Here is a 12479-nt window from a genome sequence, read left to right on the forward strand (position 1 = left end):
TATATATTTGTGGTCACCTTTTTTTCTATGTTTAATAATAAATTTTAGATTTGAATTTTAACTATTAAATTTCCACAAAAATGACCTTATAAATTATAAATATAGAAGCAGTACAATAATGTAAATATAAAGAATTAACTTTTTCTTAAAGAATCAATGAAAATATTAGTTAACAGTGGCGAAGCTTGAGATTTTTGACGGAGATGTCGAAAACGTATATACCCAAATATTGCTATACGAAAACCACATATATTACACTACTAAGCGAAAAGTTCTGGGGGTCAGGCGCCCCCGGCCCCTTAATAGTTGCGCCCCTGTTAGTTAGTTAGTTAATTATTATTTAATTATGAATGCTTGATTGATATCAATTTTAGGGGTGTGTACGGTTCGGTTTGAGGGTAAAAACTGAAAGTTCGGTTTTCGGTTTTTGAAAACCGTTTGGTTTTGGTTATTTTGGTTTTCACAACGGGCAGTTTTTCAGTTTTTGAAAAAAATTACTTAAGATTCAAAAATTAAAAGTATAATTCAAAGTTTAAAAATCTTTCTTAAATGTTTACATTTGGGTTAATATATTTAGCCTTTTTAATTGATGTTGTTCACATAAACCTAACCTTCTAATCTATTTTAATGTTTCTCTAAAGTTTTTGTAAGACGTTTTCTTTTATAATACTTTGAAAACCATTTAATTTTTATGTTAAATTTTGTTATTTCTTGTAAACAATAGATAAACCATTTTAATGATAAATGAACATTTAATGTTTTTATTATAAACATTTAACAAACAAGAATAAAATTAATAGTTCTTAGTAGCATGGGTTAAACAACTTAAACTTAAACATAAAATATATAGATTTGGCATACTGTTATAACTTATCGGTTCGGTTATTTTAGGTTATTGAAAATGATTATCCGAAAACCGAACCAAAATTTTCGGTTATTAAAAATCTGAAAACCGAACCTTCGGTTTTTGTTTCGGTTTGGTTTTTTTGGTTATTTCGGTTTTCTGCTCACCTCTAATCGATTTAGAAGATTGCCTAATTTTTTTTGAACGGCTATTTTCAAACTATAAATAAGCAACATTTGGTGTTTTATAGGGTTTTACTCAAAGTATGGGGAGTTTTTCAAAAAAAAAAAAAAAAGTTGACTTTCATTTCTAATCCAAAGACTTTCGTCTTTTGTATTTTAGCCTTTTGATTTTTTTACTTTTAACCCAAAGTTTTTCATCTTTTCCAATTTAACCCAACACTTTTTTTATCTTCACTTTGATCCTCAATACTTTTCATCTTTTGCAAAATTTTCATTTTACGTTTCGTACTAAATTTTGCGAGTTAACACGCCGCAATGTGTGTGTGGGGTTTAACGTTTTTCGTTTATTTTTTCCCGTTTGACAGACCTGTTGCAACGCGTCTATTTTTCCCTGCTTGACAGGTTGTCGCAACGTTCGGATCCTTTTTTTCTATGCTTCACGTTTTAGTCTAATTTCTTCACATGAATATGCCACAATAGACGTGAATGGTTTAATGATTTTACGTCTTTTTTTGGTTCATTGTTATTTTTACCTATTTATTTATTTATTTTGTTTTTACAAGTTTTTTCGATGTTGATGATCGCTGACAGGGATGTAGCATTGGTGCTACTTGGCTCGGTTTACGCCCCTGCCGCAACGCGGGGAGGGGACTTAATGCAGCCAAAGGCTATAGAAACAAAATATACATCTAGTTGAATTACAACTATTAATTAATAAAAAAAATTATTAAAAATCTACTCTTTTTTAATATAAATAGTTGATTTTCCGCCCGCGCGTTGCGGTGGGGACCCAATGACTACAAAACACGTGTCAGTAACGGCAAGCAGATACCGAATATCAGAACATAAATAAAAGTGTCGTGAAAAGGATAGTCACCCTGTCCTAAAAAAACGATTTTAAATAACCTAATATATAATAATAGGACCCACACGTCCTACATTGCGGCGGGGACCCAATGACTGCAAAACGCGTGTCAGTAACGGCAAACAGATACCGAATATCAAAACATAGATAAAAATGTCATGAAAAAGATAGTTACTCCGTCCTAAAAAAACGATTTTAAATAACCTAATATATAATAATAGGACCCACACGTCCTATACGTTGGAAATTCGGTTGTTTTCAGTTCAGTTATTACGGTGTTAACACGTTAAAATATGGATGAGCTCGGTACCGGTAACGGTACCGAAAGTACCGATCCAGAAAATCGTCGAATTAGGTACCGGCACCGAAAATGCTCGGCACAATACGGTATGGTATTTGAAGGTAAAAATCAATAAATACAGGTATGGTGCTAGACCGGTGTCGAATCAAAAGTAACGATTCTGAAAACGCCAAAAGGTGGGTATTAATTTGGTACCGAAAATGATTTTGTATAGTAAATTTGGTACCGATACGATACCGGTTTGATTACAGGATTTGATACGATTTGCTCATCAATAATCTAAATATCCAAGTTAATTTTACATGCTACAATTCATTCATTACAGAAAAAGACAAAAAAATAAAGCAAAATAAGTTGTTGTGTATATAAAAGCTCATTCAAACGAAATATAGTTTACTTACTGTGTGTATGAAAAGTAATCTAAACGGTGCAATTACTTGCATTGCTACGTTACTACAGGATTTGATGAGCTCGGTACTAACATGTACGGAAAATACCGTTACCCAAATCCCCAAAAGTGGGTACCGGTTCCGAATATACCTGGTACGGTACGGCTCGGTACCGCTACTGGTATGTCACCGACATTTGAGGGTAAAAACTGATGAATACCGGTGCCGAACCGGTACCGTAAACAGGGGCGGATTTAGCATGGTTCTATGGGTTCGCAGGAACCCATTCGATTCGAAGAAAATGGAAAAAATTAGTGTAAACCTTGTATGATTTGGGAAAAAATAATAAAAATTAGTGAAAAATTACCAAAAGTAACCCAGTGGAATCCGACCCTGGATCCGCCACTGACCGAAAATACATCCAGTTTGGTAAATTTGATACTGGTCCTCGATACCAGCTCATTCTTTAGTAATGTTACTATTCATTCAATTCTATTTTTTTTACTATATTCATTCAATTTTGTTTACTATTCATTCAGTTTTTAATATATAGGTAAATTAGTCATATTAACTTTTTTTTTAATAAGGTAAAAAATAATTGTGTAAAAGGTAATATGTATATTGATTAAATTACAAAGGTACAATGCAATGTAAAGTAATACTATATCACCCGATTCTAAGGTGAATACTAATGTATTTATGAATTGAGGGAACAAATCTTGACCATTGATTTACATCATCAAATTGTAAAATACATATTTTCATCATCAAATCCTGGCCTTGGATTTACACTTGTGTATTGATAATCAATAGCTAAGATTAGTTCACACAGTTCACTATCAAGGGAGTTGTTCACAAATGAATCTAACCCTACCCTTGCAGTATATGTAACTTTAACAAAAGTTTTTTTTTAACGGCAAACAAGATGTACTACTTTAAACCAATTATACTAAAATACTTTTTATTGAGGTTTAAACTTAGGATATCCTCTCTAAGAAATACGTTCCTTTACTTGGTAGGCTAACTTTACATTGGCCGGCTTTAACAAAAGTTAAAGTCAATAATGTAATCAAACCCAATCTCAAATTCTAAATTCTAAATACAGTAGTTTAATTTTGACACAAAGCAACAGTAGATACATGTATCCCACCTTTTTATGAAATTGTAATGTTAAATCAACCCCTTAGGGGGAAATAAAAACAAAAAAGCAAACCATATTCAATATTTGATACCATTAACTTTTGTTGACGTAATAATGTTTGATCCACATAATAGTTTTGTGGTTTAAAAATATTTAGGACATAATTTCTCTTCTTGCGGGCGGTTTACATGTCCCACCTTGGGTTTATGTGGTTCATGTGAAACCACCTTATCTCAATTTGCGTATCTAACTGACTATAGAAAAATAATTTGTGTCAAAAATAATTTTTTAGTCTCATTTAGCTGATGACACATTTTTGTATATACATATTAGAATTAGAGCGAGTTTAAGTTAAAAAAAACTCTGAAGTATAATGATTCTTTGCTCTACTCATCGATATCTAAAAATTAACCGAAGTTAAACTTTAAATCACCTATCAGCGCCAAATATAACTAGCAATTACAGCAAAACAAATCTAAAAAACATGCATCAACAAAACCAGATTCACAAGATCAGATTTAGACAGCTCGCCAGAGTCAAAAAGACAATGGCTTCCCGCTTTCTTGAGCAACCTTCACTTACCCTCAGAAAGCAAGATCAATAACTCGTCATCAGTAATCGCTCCCATCTCCATAGCTCGTTCTAAGGCACCTCGTCCACCACCATCTTTGATCGATACATCCGCCCCTCTGAAACAAGACAAGTGTTTCAGCCTTAAAACGAAACGAATAACAGATTATAACTACCTACCTTCTGATCACAAACTTGGCCAGTTTGTTATTTCCAGAGAAGATACAATGGTGAAGTGGGGTCCTACCATGGTAATCCGACCTGTTTATATCAGCACCAAACTGTAGCAACAGTTCAAGCATCACGTCGTATTTTAAATCGCATGCTAAATGCAGTAATGTACACCCTTCAAGACAGCTTTCCGGCTTGCTGGAATCCTTCATCTTTTTACAGGCTAACGGGCTGGCTTTTTCAGTATCATGTTCATGAAGATTGTGAAATAAATCGGCACCGGCAACCTCATCGTATGTAGTGTTGATGATATTTATAAATGATGTAGCGATTAGACGGTATACCTCTCGTATATTGTTACTTTCAGTTGCTTTCCAGATTCTGGTGGCATAAGAAGGGGTGTTACTGGTGGTTTCTTCTCGACAGATTAACCGTTTCTCCACATACTGGATTTAAACAAAGTTACAAACCAAAGATACATAAAGGTGGACCGGTCAGACCAAAAAATTAGTTGAAAAGGAAGCGGGTCAAATGGGTTGAACGGGAAAAAGTTGCCTATGGTGTACTGTTAGTGCATCCAACCACCTAAATAGTTTTACTTAAGAGTAGATTATTCCTATTATTATTATTGACATAATATGGTTTTTGTAATCATCTTCAATGATTAGTTATTTATAAGGAAAAAAACCTGTATTTAAATTTAGGAAAATTGGAATTTAATAATCCCATCTTTTCTCAGTTGGCCAATAATAATCCCAACTGAGAATATTCTTACTACTAGCCCCAACTTTCCAACTAATTTTTTTTCTAGTGGACCCCCCTATAAAAAACTTAACCAGTTAGTTTTTTTGCTGACGTGGATAGTTTTTCGCTGATGTGGATGATGACGTGGAAAAAAATATATTTTTTTGTTTTTTGCTGATGCAGATGATGACGTGAACATAAAAATATTGTCTTTCCACCTCATATGTCCACATCAGCAAAAAAACTAACTGGGTTAAGTTTCTTTAACAGGGTGTATTGAAAAAAAAAATAGTTAGAAAGTTGGGATCGGTGGTAAGACTATTCTCAGTTGGGATTATTATTGGCCAACTGAGAAAAGGTGTGATTATTAAAATCCAATTTTCCCTAAATTTACCCATTTTGACCCGTACAAAATTTCCCATTTTGACACATCACCTCCTGACTAGCACATTGCACCTGTAGTTGCATACAGCACAATGGCCAGAACATATACCTTTGCAATGATATACTTCTCCCTCTGTTGATTTGCATCTCTAGGGCTAGGCTTGTTAACGGCTAAAGCATTTGATCCGTCCTCGCTGCACATAATTTATTTTAGACAGTTGAAGTTAGTGAGATAATCAATCATTTAGCATTTAAAACAGAGACGATTACAGACTAATGGCAGGTAGCGGCGCAACTTGTTGCTCGTCTACCTGCCATTAGTCTGTAATCGTCTCTGTTTTAAATGTTTATATGCCGTTTTTAACTAAAAAAATCATTTAGCTTTATTACGCCGCATTCCTTTTTGAAACGTGGTTTATACCCACCTATTAGTTTGAAGTGGATTTTCCCATATGGAATTGCAGTACATATTGCCCAAGTTCCGAAACAAGTCCATTACAGTAGGTTCCCAAACCTTAACGTCAAGATTAATTGATCGAACCTGCAGTAGTTAAAATGAAATCAGATTAGCTAGATGTAAGAGAATGCATTTCGTATTGCGGTTCTTGATGAGTACAATATGCAGTATACGATCGTAGAGGTGACAGTTTCAACTAGAGGTGCAAACAAGCCAAGCCGCTCGGGATTAGCTCGAAACGAGCCGAGCCTTATCGAACCTGAGCCGAGCTTGAGCCTAAAATAAAGCTCGTTTATTTATCGCGCCCGAGCTTGTGCCTGGCATGCGAAGCTCGTCAAGCCTTATCGAGCCTTAGTGTAATATCAGTTTTTATTAATATTTAATAACATTTACCCTTTATTTAAAGTTGTCTAGTAAACGCGCCGAGCCGAGCTTATTTAAACTTGTTTACGAGCCGAGCCGAGCCCGAACCCAAGAATAAGCTTGTTTAGTAAACTAGCCTGAGCTTCACTTATCGAGCTCACGAGCCTAACGAGTCTATTATTTTATATTATTTTTATTTAAAAACAAACGAGCTGGGCTCGAGCTTGAGAAACTACCAACGAGCCGAGCTTGAGTTTTGAAAACAAACCTCAAACCGAGCCGAGCTCGAGTTTGAGCAACTACCAATGAGCCGAACTCGAGCGTTGAAAACAAAGCTCAAACCGAGCCGAGCTCGAGCTTTGAAAACACAGTTCGAGCCTCATCGAGCTCAGGCTCGGCTCTTTTGCACCCCTAGTTTCAACCCATGTATCAAGTGAGTAAAATTTAAAAATTGACTTAAAGGAAATGGGTCGAAGTTCGCACAAAGAGTATTTTGATGATAAAATAGCTACCCGTTCGACCCCGCTCATTTTGCCACCTCTACTATGCAGTGTATTAAAGAAAAGCACCTTTGATATGTGAACCCCTAGATTTCGGTGGACCCCAGAACATTCAATGCACATTAATATGCCTAAATTAAGAGACGCCCAATCAGGTTCAGGTGCACTGCATTCTGCACATAAATCATTTCCAGGAATCTTTCGGAGAATGCTAGAAACGCAATCTTCTGGATTAATATTCACGTTATCAAGTATAGATCCCGTGTTATCAACTTGTGAAGCGGCAGATTCTTCACCAACTGCGTCAAGTGCACTTCCCGAGTGAACTCTGTTGAAATGTGTCTATAGAAATTACAGTAGAGTTAGAAGACATATTGTGCATGCTTACGAACAGGACGATCAGATTAAAAGCCGCTAAATGTAAATAAAAATCCTTTTATTTATTTAAAAATTTAGATTTCTTTCATGCAAATATAATTTAATTTCAAAGGTTTTTACCTGTTTCATATTGGAGTTTAAGAGAGAAGCAATTACTCCTGTGATTTTGTTCATCCAGTCAACCCTGTCACCTTCACTTTCAGCCTGCAATGTGTAAGTCTTCATGGGTGAAATAATCCTGAAACACAAACGCAAATCCGAATCCTCGTCGTCAGCTTTTATCGTTGAAGTACGAAGATCAACCGTATGGCATTCTGAGTTTTCATCGTCATGTGATGCTGCCCTGTTGTGCCTTGATCTAAACCTCCCAAACACACGACTATGTTGTTCAGTCGATGTAAGTGAATTCGTTGATTGTGAACCCTAAACCAATTTTTAACATGATCACAATTATAAAGAATTAAAAAATAAAAATATTGACATAAGAAAAATGAAGTATATACTATATAACCTAGTAACCTACCACAGGTTTGTTAGGAAAAATCCTATAATAATATAAGATCCCGCGACTATCAAGTATAAAGAATCGTCTTTTCCAATCGGCTCTTAAACTTGTCGACCGTTTTAGAAGATAGCCTTGCTTGATGGTTTGCACCTGAAAAAAATATACAGACATTAGGTTAACAAATTAGTAAATTGTATGTAATGCATCAACAATTAAAAAACAAAAAAAAAATTACAACTTTTTAAAAATTTTACTCACTGTTCCTTTCGTGGTGGACTTCATTATTGCATCTATATTTTTATCTGAATTCATTCCAACGCCATTAACATTTCCGAAATTAGTAGGCAATGATTCTTTCATTTCCGCTTGTGCCAAAAATTCTTGAATTCTCTTTGCGAGTCTATCTTGTTCGGAAGTTGCATGTTCTTTAGATTGTTGTGCATACGTCAACACCTGATATTAACAATTTAACACTCCCTTTATTTACAAAAAAAAAAAAAAAAAAAAAAAAAAAAGATTAAAATAGAAGAACAAAAAGTATATAGGTTAGTTGTGAAGGAATAACCTGATGAATGAAAGGTTCCATTTGACTCAACAAATCATAGCCCTAGAAAGTCAAAACATTGTCGGTAGTACAAAATCGGCACATTGTATACAAGAAAAAGATTACTAATATTACAAAAAACGCACCAGTTTAAAATATCGCAAATGAGCATCCATTATTGCGCTAAGAGATTCCAAAAACGTGTACTTCTTTGTTGCTTCGATATTCACTAGAGAATGTACCTGTATTCCTTAAAAACACCAAGGAGAAAATCTTAAACCTTAAATTATGAATAATATTTGGCAAATGTATATAAAGGGACTGCGTATTAATAAGACATACTAGATCGAATCTGCTCTTTTCAAATGCAGATTTCAAGTTTTGTAGAGCCTATAAAAAGGGTACAAAGAAGATGTATCACATGTATTTTATACAGCAAAATGCACAACATGACATATTTACATTTATAGTTTTATACCTCTTCCGATTCGGTAACAACTTCATCCCGTGTACTCTTTCTCAACGATGCAACCTTTTCACGAGCCTGTGAATATCACATAATCGATAAGCTCGCTGAGAAATTGAAGAGCTAGAATTAAGAATGTATACACAAAAGATGTACCTAAATTGAAGATCAAACAGAAACAAAATAATGAGAATTCGAAGCCGATATACCTGATCATATGCATATGTAGCTTTGTCCAATTTTTTACGTGCGTCCTGAGCAAAACAAGATGAAATAGATGAAGAGCTAGAATTAAGAATATATCAGGATATTAAAAAAAAGGATTATAAAAAGAATTATTATTATTATTATTATTATTATTATTATCTTATGTGATAATAAAAACTAGTTTTCATGATGAGAATAACCTTGAGTACCAAATACTGAACTACTATTTACAGTGAATCAGTGATCGGTAAGGATATTGATCAAGGATATTAACCTTTAATATTTATAGCACATATATAAATAAAAATAAAGATTGGTTAAGAAGATTGCCTTTGTGGCTTGAAGATCATCAGACAAAAACTGAGCCAAACGATCAACAAGCAAATGTTCAACCTGCAAATACAATACAATGTTCCTTGTTAAATTACAAAGAGTAAAGTTAGTACTTAATATGAAGGCCACAAGCTTTATATAGAGAAAAACAATCAAAGCCGAAGTTTCAACAATTTCAAGTCGGTACATTCTACATCAGGTGTCAAAAGTTATTATAACGGATTAATAAACTAAAAATAACTATTTATCTTTCCAAATTGTTTCTTATCTCTAAATCCTTACAGATTATGTAGGCAATCAATATTCTTTAAAGAGTATATACAAACAAGAGCGAGTAATTATCATGTCATGGAGTTCAAATCACCATAAATGATCATTAGCTTAAATGCAATTTGTTCACTTACTTGGATACGAAGAAGCTCCTTAAACGATTCAATCTCGCGAAACGCACTAACAAACTTCGAAATTATTGAACCTTTCAAGATACGAACAAAAAAGAGATAATATAACATAATCAGTGATTCGGTTTTGTTGAAGTCAGTAGGAAACCGATTATTTGATAAAGAAACAATGTATTTGATAAAAAATGGATCCACTTAAAACAAAGCGGGTTACCATTAACTAACCTCCAATAGATGAGCTAACGGGGTCGTCTTGGCCACCACCAAATGCCTCTAATGCATCTGCAAATACAAAATCTATATTGCATGCTTCTCCAAGTCCATCCCTGTGGTGAATAATACATGTTTATATTGTTCTCAACGGTACATCAAACGCTAAATTATATTAACATATTTAAACCAAGATATTGGCTCATAACTTACATATATTTTTTGCTCCCTTTGTGTAGTTTCTGACAACGTGTTTTTAAATCATCTGTGTTCAGTTCAATATAACGCACCTGTCCAGAAACGGCAACATTTGAAACAACAAACAGTATATGTAGCTATAACTTCTAAATTTATTTATGATTAGAAAAATAACATAACATAAAATAGAAAAAGCCTAATTACATGAGTTCATTCCATTTTTACAAGAATGCCTTGTTGAATGATGACTAGTTTATAACGTGTTATATTGAAGAAAGTATACCATCTAAGGGGTAGAGAGATGTTCAATACATAATCAAATTATTTTAAGTAGAGAAATGCAAGAGCGGTGTAGACAGTTATACCTATTGCTTTAAATATGATTACTAAGACTTCTCTCCCGCTATGTGTGATTATCTCCCATGCACAACGTATAAGTGTTTATGTGCATGCAGTCTCTACTTATAATTTGTTACATTTTAAACACGTGCCCGCATAGAGGCATGTATTCAGTTCATGCTAAGAAACCACCACAAATAGCTTCACATCACCATTAAGAAAAGAAGAAATTTCACGTTTTTACAATACTTTATGAAGAGGAGGTACACGATGGCACCGGTTAGAGCAGTGAAAACCTTCATTGTGGAGGGGAGGAGGGGTAGAGGCAGGACAAAATGACTTGGGATGAGTGGATTAGACAGGATTTACTACAGTTGCACCTCTCTAAGGACATGGTCTAGGATAGATAGAAGTTCGTGAAGACGTAGGATTAAAGTTAAAGACTTTTAGGGGATGATAAATATGTAGCCGAGCTTTATCTTAGGGCCTAGATTTTCTTGGTCTTTGCATGTCGTCGTTTTCATTTATTCATGTCTATAGGTTGTTTCTATCTTACAAGGCTCCTCTTTCACTCCTTTTATTATTTGGTAGCCTTCTATCTCTATAGTGATAGGTTGTTTGCTCCTATGTTGTATGTTTTTGGAGCCTGTGTCCGTGTCCCTCTGGACACAACACATCTATCCCCACAGATAGAGATAAGGTTTGCCTACATCCCACCATCTCCTGACCCTACCAATAGTTTTGCTATTTGTGGGATATACTGGGTACAGTTGTTGTTGTACAATACTTTATGAAGCATTTCAGACCATTCCAGATTTAAATGAATTTGTAATGTATGAAAATTTTCAAGATTATGTCAACAATAAAAAAGTAACATTATTAAAATTTCAAAATGCACTTGTCTGCGGTTAACGTCACTCTAGTATTAACAAACAAATTAGCTAAGGATTGAAACCATTGCAAGGTATGAGACTTGTTCAACATCAGTTGTATGGTCAACAAGCATAGGGTTTATGAACACCAAATGGACTCCCCTCACCCACCAGACTAGTTTTTTGGGATGTGTTCTCCTGTTTTGGGCTCGAAATTAAGAGTGATGGCCTGGAAAGAACCACGTGGTGATGTTGGCTCTTAAGAAAAGCCGAATGTTATAGAATGAAACCATGTGTTTCCATATCTATTATGTAAAACTAGAAACCTAACCTAGTAAATCCCACAAATAGCAAAGCTACTATCGATAATAAAAACAAAAGAAGTAACAAAAGAGTAACACAGTAAAAACAAAAGCATATATACCATCATAAAACGACATATATACAGCAATCCAATCACATGCAACGTCCACGTAGAGGAGTTTACCCGTTTGAACGAATAAATAAAAAGAAAAAGAAAAAGAAGAAACGGGGGCACCTGTTTTTGAAACATTGGAGAATCATCTAGGTTGTTAAAGGCAGCCAAGGGGTTGTCTATATCTCTTCGAAACGGAAGAAGAAACTTGGCCAAATCTGGGAAATCCGAATACCGGATTCCTTTCCGTTCTTGACCAACCGGGTCGGATCGTGGGATCGTCATTTTCTTTCTTTTACTGCTAATCAGTATAATAAATTTAATGATGACGCTGGTGGTGGTGATTTTGCAATCTATGGGTTCAATTTCCTCAGATTATTCTGAAATCAGATGAACAGAACGAGGGTTGATTGATAAAGATCTTGAGAGCATATTTTGATAATATTCTTAAGGGAGGTCAAAGGTTAAAATTTATGAAAGTATATTTTTTTGGATTTCACGTTCATTTTTCTATAGATTTTCCTTTTCACTTATTTCGCTTTATTATCAATCACACACGTTAAATCAAATTTTACTATGCATCATACTACTCTCTCGTACATTATAACTAGAACATATTTTAGTGTAAGAGTTGTGGCCTAGTGGTATACGATTTTCTTTTTTTTTTTTTTTTTTTTTGTAAATTTGTAATTTTTTAGTA

General features: G+C 34.3%; 1 protein-coding gene across 2 annotated transcripts; it reads right to left on the bottom strand.

Annotated features, from left to right (window-relative positions):
• Positions 1-4073: 4073 nt before the first annotated feature.
• Positions 4074-12227, bottom strand: LOC110865224 (ADP-ribosylation factor GTPase-activating protein AGD4). 2 transcript variants are annotated; one of them, XM_022114449.2, is made up of 18 exons: positions 11903-12227; positions 10169-10245; positions 9971-10071; positions 9749-9819; positions 9342-9404; positions 9014-9058; positions 8817-8882; positions 8681-8728; positions 8485-8580; positions 8360-8401; positions 8053-8247; positions 7813-7944; positions 7410-7712; positions 6981-7253; positions 6017-6132; positions 5701-5785; positions 4473-4909; positions 4074-4411 (listed from the first exon to the last, which is right to left on the bottom strand). In XM_022114449.2, exons 1-18 carry the CDS (start codon positions 12062-12064, stop codon positions 4297-4299), a joined length of 2427 nt encoding a protein of 808 aa, XP_021970141.1. In that variant the 5' UTR covers positions 12065-12227; the 3' UTR covers positions 4074-4296. The 2 variants fall into 2 exon arrangements, with proteins under 2 accessions (XP_021970141.1, XP_035830417.1); XM_035974524.1 differs by lacking the exons at positions 8681-8728; positions 9342-9404; positions 9749-9819; ... (1 more) ...; positions 10169-10245; positions 11903-12227 and having other exon boundaries at positions 9014-9126.
• Positions 12228-12479: the final 252 nt, after the last annotated feature.

The sequence above is a fragment of the Helianthus annuus genome, chromosome 6 (assembly GCF_002127325.2).
Source record: "Helianthus annuus cultivar XRQ/B chromosome 6, HanXRQr2.0-SUNRISE, whole genome shotgun sequence".
NCBI classification, from domain to species: Eukaryota; Viridiplantae; Streptophyta; class Magnoliopsida; order Asterales; family Asteraceae; genus Helianthus; species Helianthus annuus.

Coding starts and splice junctions, on each gene's coding strand:
- LOC110865224 (XM_022114449.2), bottom strand. CDS start 12,064: ATGACGATCCCACGATCCGACCCGGTTGGTCAAGAACGGAAAGGAATC. Junction 10,246..11,902: donor CTCCAATGTTTCAAAAACAG/GTGCCCCCGTTT, acceptor GTTTCTGGACAG/GTGCGTTATATTGAACTGAA. Junction 7,713..7,812: donor TTTTTCCTAACAAACCTGTG/GTAGGTTACTAG, acceptor AAATTGGTTTAG/GGTTCACAATCAACGAATTC.